The sequence below is a fragment of the Merops nubicus genome, unplaced genomic scaffold (genome assembly GCF_000691845.1).
Source record: "Merops nubicus isolate BGI_N331 unplaced genomic scaffold, ASM69184v1 scaffold27482, whole genome shotgun sequence".
Lineage (NCBI taxonomy): Eukaryota > Metazoa > Chordata > Aves > Coraciiformes > Meropidae > Merops > Merops nubicus.
The window spans coordinates 1-22,617 of record NW_008596085.1 but is presented as its reverse complement, the minus strand read 5'-3'; the positions used below and the strand labels follow the sequence as shown (position 1 = coordinate 22,617).

At 46.7% G+C, this 22,617-nt stretch overlaps 1 protein-coding gene across 1 annotated transcript; it reads right to left on the bottom strand.

Moving 5' to 3' along the window:
• Positions 1 to 5,070: 5,070 nt before the first annotated feature.
• Positions 5,071 to 22,611, bottom strand: GCH1 (GTP cyclohydrolase 1). The gene is made up of 6 exons (XM_008936284.1): positions 22,574 to 22,611; positions 12,396 to 12,505; positions 10,151 to 10,206; positions 6,985 to 7,016; positions 6,122 to 6,206; positions 5,071 to 5,342 (listed from the first exon to the last, which is right to left on the bottom strand). Exons 2-6 carry the CDS (start codon positions 12,462 to 12,464, stop codon positions 5,216 to 5,218), a joined length of 369 nt encoding a protein of 122 aa, XP_008934532.1. The 5' UTR covers positions 12,465 to 12,505; positions 22,574 to 22,611; the 3' UTR covers positions 5,071 to 5,215.
• Positions 22,612 to 22,617: the final 6 nt, after the last annotated feature.

Genomic DNA, 22,617 nt, shown 5'->3' with positions numbered 1-22,617 from the left:
TCCAGAGCTCCCCCAGCACTGCAGTGGGGTCTCCCCAAAATGGGAGAGAGGGGCAGGATCCCCTCCCTGCCCTGCTGCCCATGCCGCTGGGGAGCCAGCCCAGGCTGTGGGGGGTTCCCGGCCAGCTCCTCACCCCCAGGGCCTTCTCTGCAGGGCTGCTTGGTCTCCATCCACTCTTCCCCAGCCTGTGTTTGTGCTTGGAATTGCCCTGACCCAGGTGGAAGACTTGGATAGATGCTGGAAACATTAGTTCTCCAGGCAACAGAAATGTTGCCTTTTTCCCCAGCAGCACAGCCCCAGGCAGAGCCTCCTGGAGAAGTCACCTCCTCCACCTGCTCCTGCAGCTCTGCAGCAGGTCAGTGCGCAGCTGCCAAGAGAAGGGAGCTGCAGAAACCTCCAGTGAGACACAGCTTCTCCAGGGGACCAGTGGGGTGCTGAGGGGGCACATGGGCACTCATGGCCAGGGCAGGACAGAGCCCAGGCATGAAATCCATCCTGTAGCACCTTGTGAAGGGCTCCCCAGGTCACCCGTGAAGGTTGGGTGGTGGGGACCCACCGAGGAATTGCTCCCTTGGTGACATTTGTACACTCCAGGCAAAGGAGGCACCACTGTGGGTTGCCTTAGCACTTTAAAAATAGTTCACAGGCCTGTGTAGCTCCTCCAGCTTCTCTCCTGGTGGATCTTTAACCTTTGCTTTCCTGTTGCAACCTCAGTGTGAAGCTGCAGAGCAAACAGGGAGGTGAGGTGGTACAGGCCACCCTGCCAAACCCACCCCTGGAGAGCAGGGGCAGAAGGCAGAGCCCAGATAAGGAGCAACTGTGAGCTGCTGGAAGGTGGTGCTGGCTGCACAAAGCCTTCAGGATGATCAGAGCCCTCAACTGCAGCCACTCAGGAGGCAGATTTGGGTCTAGAAAGACCCTGCTTTGGCATCTCCTGAGTAAAATGCCCAATGAAAGGCAGAGCTCTTCTGGTGCTATCCCCTCCAGCTACTCAGCCTGGGTGAGATATGGACAAGAGCTTAGGAACTGATGGACACCCCAGCCCTGCTCTAGCTTGCTGGACCCTCAGAGCTGCAGGCTGGCCATCTACCAGGGCTTCCCAGTGAGCTGGTAGTGCCCAGGTTCCTCACCCCTCCCTCTCAGAGACCCAACCACAAGGCTGGTCACATTTCCATGAGCTCCCAGGAGGACAGGTTGGGTTGGGCTGGCAGGTCTCATGTCTGTGGCCAGCAGCAGTTGTCACTCACCATCTACCTGACCCGTCTTGATGACCAGCAGCAGGATCTTGTACATGAGAAGCTGCTTTGAGAGCAAAGTTCTGGGACTTGTGCTTTGCAGTGTAGAACATAAAATTCTACAGTGTTCTGGGGAGCATGAGGATTGCAGGAGGTCCAGCCACAGGCAAGGCAGCTGGGCAGGAGATACCTGCCCAGGGTTTCCAGCAGAGGCATTAGCTCCCACACCTGGGACATGCCAGCAGAGCAAGGGACCCACCAGCCAGATCTCTAGCAAAGTCACACCACAGCACAAGGGAACCAAGACCACCTCCTCACACCATGAGAGAAGCAGGACCAACCACTTCCCAGGGCTCCCAGCTGTGGAAAGCTGCCTGAACCAAGCATGAACTGCACCTGGAGGTGGAGCTCAAGGGGAAGGGACCAAAGAACCTACCCCAAGGACCTGGCTGGTCATGGCACGGGGACTCACTGACAGCATGTGTGCAGGAGATGATGGGGAATACCAGAAAGAAAACCTCAGTTCTATTAAAAAACCACAAAGGAGCTGCTGGATGGGAGGCTTTGGAGAAGGAAAAACTTTCAAGCTGACTATTTATTCACCCCAATGAGAACAAATTTTTCCATGTTCACAAACCCAGAGAGTCTCCTTCCCCATGCCACACCTAAAGAAAAAATAAAGAGGCAGGGAATAGAAGATTTCTTGCAGAAATGCCCATTTTGACAAACACCAGCTTTAATATACAGCCGTGGGAAACTCAGAAGTAACTCAGCCTCACAACAAAGACAATTCCTGACAACATTCCTGGTGTTTCCCAGGAGGATCATTTCCAAATAGAACAGATTGTTTGAAAAAAAAAAAAAAAAAACAAACAACCCAGACCCCAAGAAGGGCTGGAGGGGACTTTGATTCCTCATTCCCTCCCTGTTTCAGGCTGCCCACAAAGCCACACTGTGCCAGCAGATCCCCATCCCTGCCTGCAGCCCTGCAACTGCTCTGCTTGCCTGGCTTATCTTCTGCCTTGGCACAGAGAAGCACAGGATGGTTTGAGTGGGAAAGGACTTTAAAGATCATCTAGTTCCAGCCCCCTGCCATGGGCAGGGACACCTCCCACCAACCCATGTTGCTCAGAGCCCCATCCAGCCTGGGCTTGAACACATCCAGGGATGGGGCATCCACAGCTTCCTTGGTCAACTCGTTCCCCTGCAGCAGGTGGGAGATGAGAGGAGCTGTGCTGGTTTTGTCTGGGATAGAGTTCATTTTCATGGGACACCCAGAATAGACTCAGGAGTGCACAAGAGGACCACAAGCCCACACAATGTGTGCAGCTGCCACTCCAAAGCAGCCACTCACTCCTTCCCACCTTATCATAGAATGGTTTGGCTTGGAAGGGACATTTGAAGGTCATCTTCTCCTGTCCCAACAGGTCCTGCTAAAAAGTCTGTCCCCAGCTTTCTTCCAGGCTCCTTGAAGCCCTGGCAGCCCCCAGCAGGTCTCCCCAGCTGGAGCCTTCTCCTCGGTGGCTGCCCCAGCCCACCTCTCTCCTGCTGGGCTCCCAGCAGAGGGGTTCCCCCCTCGGGGCATTGCTGGGGCTCCTGACTCCACTCCAACAGGTCCATGTCTTCCTTGTGCTTCCCTGTCCCAGTGTTGATTCCTCTGGAATGAAGGACCAGTAATAAAGGTGATACTAAATCCAGGTTTCTTTTTTGCTGCCCAGTCAACAACAGCAACTACTGTTCCAGAAGAGCAACCCAACATCTCATCCCAGGCTTGGAGAAACAACCTCCACCCACAGCCACAGAGCTTGTGCCACTTCCTTGTGCAGTGCCATCACCAAGTCACCAAGGATGCCACCACTCCAGACGATACTACTGTGCTTTAATGTTTTAGAGACAAGAGACTTCCACATGGCACAAGAGCGGGCTGCTTGTACTATACACATACACACTGGGTGTAGTTAAAGCTCGTGTATTTGAGCAACACAAACGCTCAAAAAAATGCACCAAAAGTCTCACAACAAAAAAGTGAACAAATTCCAAGGCCACAAGTAGAGAGAGGTATGTTCAAAGGACTGCAGGTCACATGGAAATAAAAAAACAGTGGTGGTGCAATGCAAACTTTATCCCAAAGAGAGATAAGTGGTTAAAACACAACTCTCTCACCACCTCAGGAGCAAGACAGTTTTACAGACAATTTCCAGACAAAAAAAAAAAACAAGCAAAGAAACAAGTGCACTAGTGTGTGCCCCTTTGGTCCTCAAATTCTCCTTCCAGTTGAAGGAGCTTTGAGCTTTTTTTGAGCTAAAAAGTTTTACTCTGAACTTCAGACAAGAAAGATTTTAAGGCTTTTCAGCTGGGTATTTGAAACATCTACTGGACTGAGGAGCAGCAATATCTGCTCTCCATCACTGAAAGAAAACAGATGCCACAGAGTTAGTGTAGTTTTTAAATGTGCAACACAGTTTACTCCAGCAGAGACTTTTCTAGCACCTAACTCCACAGAATCCAGGACAGAGAACATGACAAAAGAGTTCTCCAGTGATGCTGTGAACGTCACCCAGGTAACACTGGTGGACTTAAACACATGAGGTGGTTGTTCCTGAAAGTTCTTCAGGCCCAGTGGAAATCTGACTGGATGTGATTTTCATTGTTTCCAACACTGGTTGAAGGAGAGACAGGAATGTTGGAGCTTACCAGAGCAGGAACAGCCTTTTTTAACTTTTGCCTCCTGTGCTTAGTTTAAGGAGAGTGGTTTTCATTTCTGCTGCATGTTTTCCCAATTAAGAGTTACAAAACATCCAGTTTTTAATTATAACAAAGACGTTCAGCCAAGTCCAGCCGACTGAAACTCCTTGTACCAATACTGCCACATACAGAGGTTGCCACATACACAGGAAAAAATAGGGTTTAATTAATTTTGATGGCCCTGGAAATGCTTTTCTCAACTGCAAACTTCTCTTACAAAAGAAGCTGTCCTCACTTCAGGTTACTTTGCCCTGGAATGATCTGCTGGCAGGCAGGAGAGGTACCACGTGCTGTATTCAGGATTTCAGTGCTCACCTTTGGTTCAACACTTATGAGATGCAAATCTTGAAATGCTTGAAGAGAAATCCTCATTTTCTGATTATGAGACTAATTTCATCTTCCCAGTCTAACCCACAGATATCCAAAAAGGAAAGATCAAGGTATAAATAGCATTAAAAACCTCTTTGGGTGTCTCAGCACTTTGCAGACAGACTCTGGGGTTTTTTTTTCTTCCCCCCTATTAAAGTTTGCTTAACAATAGTAAGAAACTGACAGCTGAAGTGGTCAAACATCCTGAGGCACAGAGAAATAGGTACATAAACCCCTTTATATTGAGATAAAACCAAGCCCCAAATAATTTAGGAGTTAATCCCTCCCTGCATCTTAAAAGGCCAGGAAAAGTGTGGTCTAAATTTCTCAAAAAAAAAAAAACACACAAAAAAAGGAGGATTAATACTTGCAAGGATATAAACCACCACCAGAGGGAACAGCTCAAAGAGGTATAATACACACAACTGAAACAGCCACTGCAAGACTTGTAATCAGATAGAGAATTCAGGACTATCCTTTCCAGCAGAGGTACAGGATTGGCAGCATAAGAGGTCCTACAAGGAGCCACAGCCTTGAAGTTGTTTCCTGTGCTGCTCCATATTTCCTCAAATAACTTCCATCCATAGCCATTTCACTCCCACCTTTCTCCCAAGAGCAGTATATTCTGCACTGGGGATGGAAAACCATCCCCAAAACCCTGCTGGGAGCTGGTGCCATCAGCACCACTGGAAATCCAGGAGGATCCCACCTCAGGGCTCCATTTCCCATCAGAAGGCTTTAACTGCACAAAGACTAGGATACCAATTCACAAAGACTTAGTTTAGAAGTGAGATGGAGGAACGAGTAAGAACAGACAGTGACACTGGACAGAACAAGCTCCAGAGTGTGTTCAGAGAGTGACAGTTTCAGCTCCTGATGAGTGTCAAGAACTCCTCACGGGTCTTTGGGTCTTCCCGGAACACCCCCAGCATGGTGCTGGTGACTGTTTTACTGTTCATTTTCTGTACCCCACGCATCACCATGCACATGTGCCTAGAAGAAATGAGAGGCAAGTCAATAAATCTGCCACACTCAAAAGAAGCAAACCCACTGAGATGTTTCTTAAATATAGTCACATGAAATTCTGGGGAAAAACACTCTGGGTATGGAGGCTTTTTCATCTGTCAGGAGTACCTCAGCTGTCCTCCATGGAAAAGTCAAATTCCCAGCCCAAGAGAGGATGGTTTACTCTGTTATCAATCCTTTAAAATATTACAGCTTGTTGAGCCTGGAGCAAAGGAGGCTCAGGGGAGACCTTCTGGCTCTGCACAGCTCCTGACAGGAGCCTGGAGCCAGGGGGGGGGGGGGCGGGGCGGGCTCTGCTCCCAAGGAACAAGCAACAAAACAAGAGGAAATGGCCTCAAATTGCACCAGGGGAGGCTTAGGTTGGATATTAGGAACAATTTCTTCCCTGAAAAGGGTTGCCCAGGGCTGTGCCAGGCTGCCCAGGGCAGTGGTGGAGTCCCCACCCCTGGAGGGGTTTCCAAGCCGTGGAGATGTGGTGTGAGGGACACGGGGCAGTGGGGACCTGGCAGTGCTGGGGAATGGTTGAACTTGATGATCTTCAAGGTCCTTTCCATCCATAATGACTCTATGATTCTCTCCTCTGATCCTAGGAAAATCCCACCTTTCCAAGGGGCATTCTGATCACTCTGCCTCAGACAAGCACAGCACAGCTACCAGAGCCAAGGAGGCAGCTCACCTCCACTCTGCAGCACAGGCTGGGACCACCCCAGCCCAGAGAGCACCCAGAACAGCTCAGAGGGACTTACGTAGCTTCAACGACCACTCCAACTCCAGCAGGCTGTAAGGCTTCTGTGATGGCAACTGCAATCTGTTTGGTAAGGCGCTCCTGGACTGAGAGAACAACAGGGAGCTCAGGCACAGCCTGAAACCCAGCTGTGCACCTCCACTACCTGGAGAGCAGCACTGCACCCATCCTTCCAAGTGTGCCTGCTCCCATCACCTCCCACCCTCCCTGCTCTTCCTAAAGCCATTTTATTCAGCTCATCACCTTATATTTTGTACCCTCCATTATTCATCCCTTACACAATTCCTCTTTAAGGAAATGGAGATAAATAAGCCAATTAAGAGAGTCTGTCCTGCAAAGCTTTACCTCCTGCAGCTCTAGCACCCTGTACTCAGTCTGACACTGAACAGCTACCAAGACTTCTGTTGCCAAAACCAGGCCAAATTTAACTGCAGGACTATGAGAGCAGCTGAGCCCAACCCAAAGCCTCAGATCCTGCAGCTTCCTCATTTCTGGGGGCATCAGGCAGGCAGCCCATAACATGGCAGCTCCTGCTTCACCTCTTCAGACAATTCCTGAAGGCACCCCTCAAATTATCTGTAGGAGAGTTCATCTCCAGCAGCATCCAGCTAGTTGAGTTCCTCCAGGCAGCTATATCCTGTAGCACATTTATCCTCTGAATCAGTCACTGCCTACATCTACTCACAGGCAGATTTCAGCCTCTGCATTTCCAGGGAAAGGTAAGTAAGAGGACAGGTGAGGCAACTGTTCCAGAACACAGCACTTGTCTTCCCACTAAAACCTGCACAGAAATAGTCCACCTACAACTACCAGTATCCTGAGCTGGGGAGGTCTGCACACAAACCCAAAAATTCATCTGTTTACCTTGTAATCTTCTACTGTATATTTCCACGATCCTGAAGGAGAAAGGAAAAACAATTTTATTCATTCTCATCTGGCCATTGTTTGATTTTCACCATGAACTTGCCCTAGACCACTGTGAGGATCCACGTCCTTCCTGGAAATGCACAGGACACCGTGCTGCTGCTCAGCCCTGGCTGGTGTTGCTGTGCTAAGGGAAGTCCTTGAGCACTGTTTAGTGACAGGTTCCCCCCCCACCTGCCACCCCAGGGAATATTTCAGGGGAAAACTTGTCAATTCTCCTTAAAGCTTCTTCTGTTGGCTGTTACTTTTGAATTCCTTGTACCAACCCCCACCTACATCACACAGTTGCAAGGGAATCTGTGCCCAAAGGCTCCCTGAAAGCTCATCCCTGAACTGAGGTCAGACTGCCTCCTTTTGATTCAATCTAAACCAAAAGCTGGTTTAAGGACAATTCAGACACTAGGATTCCCTGAAGGCTACTGAAATTGGGCAAGAGATGGTTTGGATTTTTGCATTTAACCACAAATAGAACTAAGAACAATAAGAATTGTTTTAAATAAAAACATACTCTCCACTCATATGTCACACCATCCTTCAAATGTTAAATCCCCTTAATGCTGCCCTCCAACAAGACTTCAAACATAAGCCATCTGTGGTGCAATGCAGGTGATACCACCACCACTTATGGCTTCAGTGCTAGGATCCACACAGTTAAGAGAAGTCTTGAACTGCTCTGGAACAAAATGGGTTATTCATGCTAACCCCCAAAGCTTAATTACACATCGAGCAGCCAGGTAAAGAAGCTGCTCTCCAAATCTCCAGCACCCATCTGGTCAGGCTAGACAAGAAACAGAGTGGCTGGCAGCCTGAGGCATGAAGGAATATTTCTGACAATGAGACTTGCCTGTTGTTTTGGAGACAGAATTATGTAGAAATGCTCCTCCAGAAATGGCACAGTTGCCTTATAGCTACTCTAAACAAAGCAACATAATATTTAGATTAAATATATGGCTAGGAAAACAGCTGATGCTCAGATATCTTCACACTAGCATTGCTCAGAAGTCCTATAAGCACATTCACATAAAAACAGTTACCTGCATTAGGATTTTCAAGCCTGAGCTTAAAATCCAAAGAAAGATGTTTGTTTACTGAATGCAGGTCATCCACAACTAGAGAAACTCCCCACAGTAGACTGATCCTATTACAACAGATTAACCCTGCAGCACCAACAGCCTCACAAAGCTTTGCTTCAACACTGGTTGCATTATATAGGGCAGGAAAGAAGCACTATTTGACCCACCAGGCTTTGTGGTAAGTGCTCAAAAGCAGTTGAGGACCAAGAAGAATTTGTTACACAAGGTTCTAATCTCTTCATCGTGGCAGTATCTGGGACTTTTAGCCTAACTTGAAAAAAAAGGCAAGACTTAACCTTTCAGTCACAGCACAGGAAGCCTTGCACATGTTCCTGCCTGCTTCTAGGCTGAGAATAAACAGCAGAAAAATTGTGCTTTTGGCACCATGTTGCTAGAAATGCATTTTTAAAAACAGTTTTGAGCTCCTTTTTCCATCTCCAACTCAGAGGTAACTAGAGACCAGAGGAAGAACAAGTGAACTGATGTGTATTTCAAATGTGATCCTGAGCTCTGCATCCAAGCCCTGCAGAAATGAAACCAACTGCCAAAGAGAGTCTCCTCAGGAAGGAGGTTTGTCTTCAGAAGTCCAACTCAAAAAAAAACACCAGCCCTGCACCACTTAAAAAAGTCCAAGCACACAAGTGTCAGCCAGCACACAACACAAGTGATGAACTGCCACACAGACCTTCTTGATCTCTACAGCCCCCTGACAGGAGGCTGGAGTGAGGTGGGGGTTGGTCTCTTCTCCCAAGGAACTAGCAGAAGAACAAGGGGCAATTAGCTGAAGCTGCACCAGGGGAAGCTTTGATTGGATATGAGGAAGAACTTCTTGGCTGACAGTGGTGAGGAATTGGCCCAGGCTGCCCAAGGAGATGGTCAAGTCCCCATCCCTGGAGGGGTTCAAAAAAACATGTGGATGTGGCACTCTGGGACATGGTGTAGTGGTCATGGTAGTGTTGGGTTGACAATTGGACTTCATTTTGAGGTCTTTTCCAACCTTAATGATTCTACAATTTCCTGTAATATGAGGTTATGTTAAAGATGTGACCTCCAAGGGCCCTTCCACTTCCAAACCAAATTCACTTGTGAGCAGAACAGAGCTGACTGACTTTAAAGCATTTCAGAGTCATATCCTACACACTTCTTACCCCCTAAGACAACCCAGCAGGCACACAGCTTTACAAGGCTAATTCTCATTAGTATTATTGGAACTACAGCAAGATTAACAGATGTATCAGGGGAAGCACAAGCAAAAACCTATGCAGGCTTTCTGAACTGCAGCCAGCTTCTTAGATTTGTTACTCAAAAGAAACCCTCCTGCTCTGGTCCCCAGTAAGCTGCTTATTGAAGGGATCCACCACCCCCCTTCCTCACCAGAACTAAAATGTGTCACTTTACAACAAGATGGAGTGCAATGACTGATCCAAGGGCCCGTGCTGAGAAAAAAGCTATTTTACATGACAAATGGATTCCTCAAGTGTACCATAATTGCTTTGTTTCTTAGGCTGAGCCTCACCTATAAAATCTACCCCACAGTGCTCTCAGCTGGTCATGAAAGAAAGAAATGTTAAATTTGCCTGGAGAGTCAGCTAACAGATTAAAGCTTTAGATTCACTTTCTATCCATGGAAAGTGTTCACTGGCAGTTTGGAGTTTGGGATTTTTATCAGTCGAAATACACACAAGTAGTAAATAGCTAGAGATCCCCACTATTTTCTTTTACAGCCTGCCTTAGAAAAGGACCAAATTCTGTTTTCTTGCTTCTCTGCTCCCTGCAGACACTGATGCTTTGGATGGACACACAAAAGTATTACAGCTCTACTACAGCCAACTGCTGTGAATTCAGAGCTCTACAACTCCTCTGTCCTCTCCACAAAAAAACAAACCTAATGCTGAGGATTGGTCTAAATCCAAATCCAGGACACAAAGTGGGCTGAGCTTTACAGGGGAACCAGATTAGAAAGATTAGCACAGTTAGCACAGCTTGGAATCCTTTTTACAAATTAGCATCACTTTCATTACATTAACACTTACCTAGCAAGCTTGCTGAGGCCAAGTACTTGTTTGTTAGGAAGATAGCCAATATGTACCTAGACAGAGGAGAAGAAGCCATTAACAGAGTCAAACCCACCCTTCCCAACACATGAAACTCATGCAGAGAGAATGAGATGTGCATTTGCCCCAGAACTAACTCTGGAATGGTCCAGAACTCTTAGCATGTGGGAGGAACATGCCACCATGCAAGCTTCAAAAAAACAACTGTGGAGCTACTGGAGCCTGTAAATGCCTGGTGAGGTCAGTGTCCTGGTGAAGAATAGGCAAGTTGTCTGAGGGGGAGAAAAATCACAACTCTTCTAGTCAAGGCTTATGTTCCAAGTCTCAGGAATGCTACAAAACACTAGGACATTTGGGTGCAAAAAGCAGCCTACTACTCAGCACAGCACTGTTTGTCTAAAGCACACTTCTCTCTCAAGACCTAAAATGGATTTTGGGGGGCAGGAGGGAGAGGGACTGCACCTCATTCCCAGAGAAAGTTGGGATAGCAAGAAGTACTTCACCACCCAAATTTGGCTGCACTTTTTTCCTGCTTTGACAGTACCACAGATCACTGTGGTATTAAGCCAGCTTCCATCCTGCTCAAATATGGATTTGTTGAACATCCACACTGAACAGAGTTGCACTAAGTGGGGATAAGTTCTTTGGTAGGAACGTGCTCAGATACAAGGGCAGGGGGAAGGCATTTAGCTTGTTTTCAGAAAGCAACACAAGCTACTCAGTTCTAGTGGGTTTAGAGTCGTAACAGATTATCCAACAGCATTTGAGTCACTGTACCAGAGACTTGAAAAATAGCCAAGATATAGTAGGGGAGTGTCAGCATAGGATTCTCTTAGTGCTTTGCCTGGAGGCCCCATCTCAGAATCCTGTATTGCTGTACCTGCAGTCAGAGGTACTACAGTGCACCTAATTACCTGGCTAACTTGCTCATTCCTATCACTTCTGTTGGGTAATCAACCCACTGACACCTGAAAAGACACGAAACATTCCAAAGTGAGAGACAACTTAGAAATAAGTGTCGAGTCCTGTTCCCCATAGAGTATTTCTGTAAATTTCTTAATTTCAGTTAAGATAGAACTGCAAATACAAGACCTCCTGGTCAGTCTTTGCAGCCTGTTTGATGTACCCAACAGGAGAACTGTCAGTCTGAGAACATTTAGAGGCATAGCAAGTCATTTAGCAGACCATTATATGAGCTGAACCAATTGAGTGTTTGCAAGATTTCTCCCAGCCACACAGGCTGCACAGCTAGAGGGAAAAAAAAACCTGTATATATTGCCACAGGAGTAACAAAAAGAATACACAGTACATGTAATCAAAAGTAACAGGCAAAACAGAAAGCTTGCCCAGAAAAAGAAGTTACCTTGTTTCCCAGTATAAAATACTAACAGTCAGAAAAGAGCAGATGAAATTGAGTTGACCCAACCAAATAAACAGCTGGTTTCTGTTGAGGCATTTTATTTTTGGGAGAGTTTCCTTGGGGCTGATCAAATTTTATAGACAGCAAAAGCACTGGCTGCTCTCTGCCCTGTGAGCATTTTATGGTAGAACAGATACATCAGAGTGAGCCCCATCCTTCTGTGCTGACACAGGAGTGAAGAAGCAGAGATCTGCAGAAGGGACTCACCCACTCTGAGCTCTTCATCATGTTTCAGTGGCTAACTTCAGCATTTTAAATTATCTTTTTAAATTTGAACACCCCCTGAAACACTCATGGGGTCCCCAACCCAAGCAGCCTCCTGCTAGTCAGTTTTGACCACCCCCTCCCTGACTGGGCTTGCTTATTGAAGCCAGGGCTGCTGAGGAGAAGTTTGTTCCACTCACAAGGGGGTTCCCAAGATGAATGTGCACTAGACAGCTCTGAGCCAGAAGCCAGATCTGTGCCAGAGCCAGCATGCAGGGTGAGCTGGTTTAATATCAGGATGTCTGCCCTCCAGGCTTGCTGCTGCTTCACAAAGAGCTTTGATATAAAATGTCAGAAGCCATTAGATTACTTAGACCAGGAAAGGTTGAGCGTTACATTTTAGGAGCTTAAACACAAATAAAACTCACATTAAGGAGGTCTTCCTTATTTGTATTCCAAAGATTAACTTCTAGAATCCCAGCCATAAGCAGTAAGTACTTATAGCTTCAAAAGCTTTGCATTTACAGCTACAAAGTCTTTTACAAGTATTTTAGGTCTCCTATCATGTATTCCCACATTTATTTTGTGAGGAAGAGTTACCTTTCCAACAAATGGAACGAGGTGATGCTCACACAATGAGAACATGTCTATGTCCTTCACAATTACCATCTCATCATGATCTTCATCAAAGATGGCGTCATTCAGAACATCTGAAATTAAACATTGGCATTAAAAACAAACACAAGCATGGAAGGTTCTTCCAGCTGATAGCTGAGGAAGCCTGTAGCAAGAGCAGAGCTCTCAGAATTCCAGATTTTAGGGTTAAGATACAGGAGGCAAGTGAGGAGTAACACCACAAGTATGCTGTGGTTTGTGTGAGATCACACATTTGCCACGGTGCTATGCCAGGCTACCAGTGAGCTACAGCAGAAGCCAGCCTCAGCTCCAACACCAAACACTTCAACACCAGCATCACCATCTTCAGAGACACTCTTATTCCATCCCTGAGGCACACCAGCCAGCAGCTGTTTAGGAATACACAAAAGCAGGAGAGAGATCTGTATCCACAGACCAGAGAGAGTTCTGGTGTCCTGAACCAAAAGCAGGTATGCACATGCATGCTCCAGCCTCATTCCACACCTCAGGTAACAGAGAATTAAGGTGGAGAACCCACAAAGAGACAGCTCAGTAAGGAACTGAACATGCAGGGACACTTTGCTAGTCTCAGAGGTCAGCAGAACAGATCCTCAGATGATTTTCCAGATTTAGCAGTTCCATGGTGAGTCCCCAAGCAATCCTGACACAAGTTATGGTAGATCACTACAGCATCCACACAGACTGCAGGCAGCTGGACCGCACTGGGAGAGGTTAAAAGTAGAATAGTCTCAAGTTAAGAGACTGAGCCCTTTGAGGAACAAGAAAAAAGCTACATAGAAGAGATGAGGGACTAGTGAGAGAGAACTAGCTGTGCAGAAGAGCTGATGGTCAGAACAAGGAACTCTGCAAAGCCATACTGACTCCTTGGAGTTACTTTCAGGAACCAGAGTCACCTACAGCACAGCCAGAAGTAGAACCAGGGTGCTCAGGGCCTGCCCTGCTTCCTCCACAGAGCAGCTTAGCACCTGCAGTGGTGATACCAGAAGTCTAAGAGTTGTGTCTGCTGTACTTGCCTTTACACCTTCCCCTGCCGTGCATGTACACCCAAGGGCCAGCATCTGCTGTCGATAACATCTCATCATCATGGAGCATTTTAATTTCCTGTTTGCTATCAGCACTACACAGGTAACCCTGGAAACTGTGCACAAGATGTTCTGCCTGCGACGCGTGTCCTTTCCTGGGAAGGGCTGGCAGCCTGCAAGACAGCGAGGCTGAAACCCCAAAAGGCTTTTGGGGGGGTCAGAGCAAGGGTAGAGGCTGTGAAAGAGGTCAAGGAATGACTCCATAAAGCCACATGATTTTGTTCAAACTTCAGAGTTTAGTTTACAGCAAAAACGCTGCTGGAGAGGATTTTGATGACATGGGGAGCATTGTGCAATTCACCCAGGAGCAGTCAGACTCCAAAGGAGAGCAGGCTGAGAGCAGAGGGAAGAAAAGACAGCCTGGGTGCCTTGCTCCTTCCCGCAGCACTCCGCAGACGTGCCATTTCTCCAGCACAAAGGCAAACACTGGTCTCATAAAACCCTCTCCTACCCAGTGTTATTAAAATAAAGCCCAAACGGATGCACAAAGCATCTCCAGAGTGCCTGCTGCTGTTATTAGCCCAGAGCTTGGCTCCCAGCAGCTCCGCCAGGCACGTATCAGAGGCCCCTGTCAGATAGGGATTCACGTCAGCTCGCTCACAGACTGTCCAGAACAGCCACCAATGGCCCCAGTCTCATTAGGAGTCACAGTGATGTGTGACAGAGCATACTGCCAAAGCTGCCACAGGAGCTATTCAGCTGCGAGGTCTCATATAGGTATAAGATATAAAAACATGTATAAAATGTATTACTAGAGCCTTACAAACTGTATTTAAGGACTCTAACCCTACTACTGGAACACTGAAGAGCCACGTTGCAACCTGAGACAGCATTAGCCCCCTTTTAAAGCTGGGGGAAGTGGTTAAGTGACCTGTGAAGTACCACTCAGGCAACTCAAGGAACAAAACCCATCCTTCTTACAGCTAAAACAGTCTAATAGGAAGACAAAGATCACCCATCCTTCTTGCCTGTCCCCTCTTAGCCTACAGCCCAGAGTCACAGCAGTTTGGCCAACATTCCCTCACAGTTTGGGAGGAAAGCCAACAGATGCATGCCTCAAGAACAAGCACAGAGCTGTGGGATGCTTCACACTTCACACAAGACAACGCTTGCCAGTTTTGTACCTTAGATTTAGTTACTAGCAGCAAGTTGCAGGCAGGTCACAGATGATAGCTGCTCAGCTGCATAGCCCAGGCAGTTGTGCCTGCAGCTGATTTTAAGGCAGCACCAGTCACTCCTTGAGAAGGAGAGACAGAGCTCATGAAGGAGGAGAAGGGCTTAGTGCAAGTCCCTCCAACAACCCCTTCAACTGATACAGGGAGACAAAGGTAAAACAAGATGCAAGACTGAAGGCCACTAGCTGAATAAACTGCCATGTTATTGAGAACCCCAGTCACCCCCATCTGGCTCCAGTCCCTCCTGCTCACACTTCTGTGTTCCTGTTCTGAAAACGAGCATAGCTGGAAGCTTGTCTATCCCAGTCCCTCCCTCTGAAATCCAAGCCCTGTCTTGACAAAAGAGTTAGTTAAGAGTATCTGCAGCAAGATGCTGGGCTGTGTCCCACCACAGCACTTGGTTTCAGTAACGACACAGGAGAGACTCATTTGGCAGACACTCCAACACTTCATGCAGGGATGCAATGCCTTTTTATCTAACTTGGTCTCTTTGGTTTTTTTTTTTTTTTCAGTCATTCAATTTGCAACAGCATCAATAAGAGCCCTAAAGCTTAGCCTGCATCCTGCAGCACGTGTTCTGGAGAACTTAGAGCTGAAAGGGCAGGAGTGGAAGATGGGGCCTCAAATTAACCAGGCCAGAAGCAAAACTGGAGACAAATTTGTGCCTCTTTTCCTGTTCTTTCATTCTAGGCCATACTGCCTGCTTCACTAGCTTGATTTCAGTTTTTTATTAGAGTTGTGCCCAAGTGCTGCCACCAAGCTCTGTCTATAACCAAAGGAAATCATAAATAACTCCAGTTTAGTTCTCTATCCCAGAAAAACAAAGGGAATTTATTGTGCAAGTCCTTAAGCCTCAACACATCTAGGCTGTTTTAAATGGAAACCTAAGATTCACATTAAAATATATGGCAGGAGTAGGGGTATAAGAATAAATTTCATGTGCAGTAAGGGTGCTCTCTAGATTATTCCAGCTGATTTTTCCTTCACCCCAGAGTTCAAATCCTGGTGTAGAAACTTCAGTGAGCTCTCAAAACAGAACTGCCACCTCTGCTACAAGTTAACTCTTGGAACAGAGCAGAATTGATTTTTTTCCCCCCACTTCTATCTTCAAAAAGAGTTGATAAAAGCAAAAACCAGAACTGGATGAAGACAGAATGAGAGAGACCTTTCAGGATTTTGCGTCAGAGCTAAGGAAAAAGACCTGTTGCTATAGAAACTATTTGCATGGCTTTAATGTGACAGGGGAAAGCAAAAGCACCTCTGGCAAGCAAAGAAGCCAGAGCCCACCCGGCAGCTGGCTGAGCAGTTGAAGGGAATGAAGGATGGCAGCTCTGCAGAGCAGCACTGCATCAGCTCCACAGCGCTTCAGATGTCCCATTTTTACCCTGCCTGGGAGACAGAAGACTGAAGTGATGGAGGTTGTTCTCACTAGGACTTGAAGTACTTCCCCGTGGTGTTCTGCTGCCTCGCTGCTCCACTTCAGAGAGCAGCCAGACAGGATTGTTCAGTGTCAGTAAGAGCAGCCTCACAGACTCCCCAGTTCTGTTCCTTGAGCTCATCCATCCTGGCAGGGACATGAGGCACAGAGTTCTCCTGATGCCCCAGCCTGTCCTCACCAACAGACCCATGCTCTCCATGGTGACTTATGGGATCTGTGAGTCACAGCCGGCAACGGAGGCCATCACAGGAAAGGGTTCAGGCCAAGGGAGGCAGATGTCCTGTGAGGGCAGTGGGGCAAGTGGCACCACATCAATACCCATCAGCTCAAACAAAGTGCAGGCTGAGGTCAGGTACCTTCTGCTCTCCCAGGAACACAAACTGAGTTACAGTAAAACCAAGGGCAGGAGACCTTGCCTGACCTAGGAACAGGTTGTAGTCTGGAGGACACTCCAAAACAGCAGCTCCATGAGCCAGAGACCAAAGGCCAACCATTCAGTACTGCAGAATCAGCTGGGGTATGCTGGCAGACACCCTTGTCTTTCTGCAGAGGACAGTGATGACTGGCAGAGCAGGAGCCATGAGCTAACAGCTGAATGTACAGTAGGGAAACCAAGATTACAGGGTTAGAATTCAATCTGGACAGACACTGTTGTAAAGACCTTTCAGTTGCTGCTGAAGATGTAGAGTCAAAACTGAAATTTATTTACTCATGTGATGACACTACAGGTAACTGCAGTTAGAGAAGATACTCCAGTCAAGAAACAAAATTATTGCAACCTTTCAGTATTAAAAAGATACAATGCATTTATTATGCATACAGAGAAGATAACCAGGCTGCAAACACACTCACCCATATAAAGAGTTTGTAACACTGCAGAAAGTTAATGGCTCTAGAGAGAGACAGCCTAAGATGCCACTTTACTGTTTATATGAACCAAGTTCAAAAGCTGCAGAGAAAATTAAATGAGTACTGTGTGACTTCCTTGCTGTAACAGTCTTGCCTAACAAGAACCAAGGAAAACCTCAGAAACAAAAGAATCTACAAGTTTATAACTAATTTCAGATTTCATCACCACCACACCAAAGGGCTACAAACAGCCATTCAACTTCAGACAGGACCATTTGCTTCAGAAGCAAAGCTTAATTCCTCAGTGACCAGATGAGAGGTGAACCAGATGTGTAACTTCAGGCAGATTTCATAGAAGGAAAGAAAGAAAAAGCTTTATGGCTGTTCAGCTAATTCTGAACATCATTTGTACAGATTTGTTTACTTTCCTATGAGACACTTCCCCATTGCAGTGAGGGACTAAAGTTTATGAATAAGAGATGAGTTATTGCAGGTTCTCAGATGAGGCTAAGATTAGGTTCTGGAGTTTGTCCTCTGCCAGGAGGTGTATTAATATGAGGGCAAGCAAAGTTATGAGGATGCTCATTAAACTGTATCAGGATTTCAATAACCCTTTCCATGTCTCATGTCATAGAAGGTGCTGAAAGTTCCCCCATCCACACTTGTCTGAAATTGAAAGAAAGGAATAAAAAAAAAAATCAAGACAAAACACTTCAGAAAAGCGACACGAAGAGGTCAGAAGCCTTTCACAGTTAAGATCCAAGAGGATATGACAAATTCCTGACAAAACTCCAAACAAGCTTGGTCTCACTTGAGCATTAATGGGCAGGGGAGATCACCCTGGAAAGTCCTACAGTCCTAGTTTCCAGCAGAACTCTCACCAAGTACCCATGTCAGCATGGCATCACTCGAGGGGATAGAGGTTGAGGAAAAAAACCAAAAAAACCCTTCTCTGAACAACTCTCCCTCCCCATCTGGTTTACAAGAAACAAGCCATGGACATACCACAATGATGCTGATGTTTAAGTTATTCACAGGCTAGACTGTTGCATCTATGAGAAGTGAGAGAACTAAGAGTGCCTTGTTTCCAGGAAAGGATGAAGTAACTGGGCAGCTCTCAGCAAAGGGCAGACCTGCTGATCAAACAGCCCTGTTTGCTTAAGGCACTGCCTGTCTGTTTTTACCAAGCACCTCTCATCCCCAGCAAACTGAGTGGGCTTGGCAATAATTTAGGAGCTCACACCACTGTTGTCATCTGTCAAAATATCAAATCCACACAGACAAGATGAATAAAATGAGTATTAAGGTTGTGTTTCTTCACCCTTCCCCATAGGAAAAGCACAGGAAGTAATGAGAGGAAAAGCAGCACACACACAGCTCAACTGGTGTTAATCTACTGCATGACACCTCACTAGTTATCTGCTTGAAAAAAGCTGCACAGCAGAGGCACTTTGCTTCCAGGCAAATAAAGCATACATGCAGCCCTTCAAACCACAGAGGTTCAGGAAACAAAGTTATCTCTGCCACTATTTCCAATTTCCAGTATTAAACACACTGAAAGCCCAGCTGAACATGTGTGAAAACTGACAGACCTCTCAGGAAAGTCCTTCAGCCTTTGTCTGTGGAACAATTACCACCAGTGCTAGCAAGTGTGCTGCTTAACGAACACCTTTTGCTTAGAGTGCTTACAGATCAAACTTCCTACTGCAGAACAGCTTGTTCAACACCATGCCTAATGGTTCTGGTGTTGTAATCCTGCAGGAAACAACTCCTGGATTATTTGTCTTTTGAAGTGAGCATCCCTGACACTCACCATAACTGACACTGCTTCTGTAACTTACTAGCTCTGCTTTGCAAGATAGATTCTGAACTCTTCAGCTTCAGGGACACAGGCGTACTGTCTGCAATCTTTATTTCTGTCTATTCACTCATTTACTGCATGTGCACACACTTGTGCTTTGTAGTATTTATCTATAGATTGATTATATCACAGCCAGTACCTTTGAGTGTGACAAAGCCCTTAGTAAAAGGAGACAGATCTCTCCAGGTTTGTTGGCAGACAATTCCCTGAACCAAGAGTAAGAAAGCTAAAGGCAGGTGGCCATCAACAGTCCTGCTCACCTTCATTAGCCAAGAGGACAGGTTACTGTTTTGGAATATAATTTACTCCCAGAAGTAAGAAGCTGATAGATCTGACCCTGGAAAAGGAACCATGTTCTTGGATGCTCATGCAGCAGCACTGCATGAAGTTGAGAAGTCAAACTCTTGGTATCTTGTCTGCTCTGCCATCCTTGCCAATACAAAAAGAGGTTTCTGTTGTAATGGTTGTTGGTCCACAGGTAATCTGCTGGCACTTAAATCTAGTCTCCAGGTGGATTTTGCTTGAAATCACTGGAGGCATTCTTGGTATTCCAGTGGAGGTTGGATGACTAGTACAACAGAAGAGATCAATACCTCTCCATATATTTTGTCACAGAGGCCTCAATCTCTTTAGTAAAGCCAGGATTAATAAGAGAAAAGGCAATCTAGAAAGAGCAGAGAGAAACAGATTCAGACATCTAGCAAGTAAACTCTACTAATGGCTCTGAAATACAACAGTGACTGGCTGCAGAGCACAGATAGCAAAGATGAATATGGGACAAAGCAGAACAGCATTACTCTGCACTGTCAAAAAACAGCCAGGAGACACACAGTGGAAGCTGGAAAGCAGAATCAGCTTCTCTGCTGCTCACAAATCTGAATGGAGAGGAGGGACAGAATTTAGATGTAATCCTCCCTGCACATTAACACCAGAGATCACCTGCAGTGTACTCACAACTTTACACTCTTCACTGTATTTCATAATTTCAGAACCAATCTATACCTTGGTTTTTGCGTTCCCATAAGGAAAATGAACATGCCACCAGAAATTAAATGCTTTTCTCCCACCTACCTAAGGCAGATAGCCAAGCAGAGAAACTCAGAAGGCTGATTAAAAAGGCTGTATGTAGCTGTACTAACATTCACTGCCTGAGTTCACCTTTGCCACTCTTTTTTGGCTGTGTAGACTGAACTCAGCTGGGGCCAGCTGAAGACAGGGGCCTGTTATAACCCACCTTGCTTCTAGCCCCTATTTTGTACAAACACCACCACAAACCTCTTACAAAAAGATGGGACTTAGAGCTGTTATAACTGGTATTTTCTGCCTGTTGGGCAGTAAACTTGAATGCACTCCTCAACACAGATCCTGCAAATCACTGCTTTTAACCTCTGCCTATCCAGGCAACTCCACAGAAGGTGCTGGCTAAGCTGCAAAATAAACTTGAGGAAACAAGAGGTTGGGGCTGTGTTTTGTTGGAGTTGTTGGGTTTTTAGGGTTTTTGGAGTGTCTGTTCACAGCCTGGCTAGGCAGTTCTATCAGTGTAACCCATCAGGATGCCACAGCAGTGGTCACAATCCCATATCTACCCTCGTTCCCAAAGACTCTGTAGTTCATAAAATCATTTTGGTTGGAAAAAAACCTTTAAGATCATCAGGTCCAACCATTAATCCAACAACACCAAGTCCACTGCTAAACCACATCCCTCAGCAGTGCTCCTAGTTGTTGGCTCTGCATTCCACAAAGTATTTTGAGTTACTTCCATATCAGCTCTCCCAAGCAGTCTTCATCCACCAGTCACTTCGCTCACTGCTGGAGAATTGTCTTTCACCTACAGCTTTTTCTTCTGTTTGGCTAGTAGGAGTGGGAAGACTGGAAAGTGGACATTGTGTAAGAGGTGAGAGTAGCTGGAAAGTAAAAGGATTCCCCACCTGACACAGGAAGGGATATTAAGGTCACACTTTCATTTTCCTTCCTAGAAAGAAAAGAAAAAAAGCAGACCAAGAGTACAGCATCTGGAAGGGCCACTTTCTACTTAGATATACTACAGCTCTCCCCCAGGTACAGATATTCAGGAGGGGACTATCCAGAACTACTCTGCTTAAATATACATGGGAGATTAGGACAGAGTATTCAGGTCCCAGAAAATCCACACTGGAGCAGAAAAACAGCTATTAAAAACCTAGGGGAACATGTGGCTCTGTACACAAAACTGCCAGTAAGGTAAGAGAGGACTTAAGATGGGCAACAACCTTATCCAGGCTCAGCACAGACATTCATCCTCAGAAGCTGTCACTACAAGTCCTCCTGCTAGAGGCTGGCAGGATGGCTGAGACCTGTGTTCTACAGCAGGAGAGTGCCCCATGCAACCCCCAAATGAGGAAAGCTACTCCCAGCAAGCAAAGGTTCAATCTCAGACCCTGCTGAAGCCTCATTTCAAACACACCATACAGCAGGACCACAGGAAGAGGGGAGCAAGGATGGCCACTGCAGACCAGAGACTATTTCCAGATGTGAACCCAAAAGCCTAGTTTGGTCAGAAAGGCAAAAATACTGTTCCTGGGGGAAGCCAAGTCACAACACTGGCACATAAGCTGGCCATGAGTAAGTTAATGCTGGGAGTTATACACAATCTGCTTCCAGAAGAGCCAACAGCTGAGAAGTGAAACACAAACTGAAGACAGAAACCAAGCTCCAAGCTGAAGCACAAGGCACTTAGCAGGACTCTGAGGTGTTGCAGAAGCTCCCTGATGCCAGCTGTCAGCACGGTTCAGGTTTTTCTCTCATCTGCAACACCCTGATGTAGTTCTGGGGCACTCGATGCATCAGTGCTGCACTCTGGAGAGCAGAACACTCTCAGCTCCTTCCTGATTCCCACTCAGAGATCCTGCAGCCCTTGTGCAGTAACAGGAACTTGCCTTTTACTGTAAGAAGGAGCAGAAGGGGAATTCCCCAGCTTCTAAAGCCATCTCTTACTGTTTGTACTGGACACAGCCCTTAAAGGAAAGACTGAGAACAGGAAAAGTTACATAAAACCTAAATTTTCAAGCATGGTTTACCCAACACTGGAACCAAGTGACAACCCTAGAAGTGCTGGTGATGAGGAGAACAAACCCCACTCATTCCTCCCCTCCTGCCCTCAGGGAGGGTCCGCAGGCACCAAGCAGGTAAGACACTCCCCTGGGGCAGGGCTGTGAACCTGGGGAGCCTCTCTACACCTGCACTTGATGCTGGGACCCCGAGATGGAGCAGGGATCTCCTCCTCAAGTTCATTCCCACCTTTGGAAAACCTCACCTGACAAAAGCATCAGCAGAATGGGAGCTTTCTGGAGAAAATTCAAACCCTCTATGTCTACTATTTAGACGGAAACGTTCTCACCCCTTCTGAACACAGCCCAGCTCAGCAGAGCATAAAAGCAAAAGCCACAAGTTCCCGTGGCAGAGCCTGAGAAGTTTATACCAGGAGAAGGAAAGCAAAAGCACTCGGCTCTGTTCACCCCAGCCGAAAGCACGGAAGTTTATGACAGAATGTGAAATTTAAACGAAAAGAGACGTTTTAAAACCCACCCAGCTGGGGGAAGAAGGGGAAAGACCCCCGGGTGCCCGCTGACCTCCAGCCCAGGGCCGTTCGAAGCTATTGAAGCGCAGCACCGAGGCGGGTCCCGGGGCCCTCCCCGGGGTGCCAGCCGCCCAGCCCGCCCGGGGGGGCCGCTCCCTACCTGAGATGGTCTCCTGGTAGCCCTTGGTGAAGAACTGCATGGCG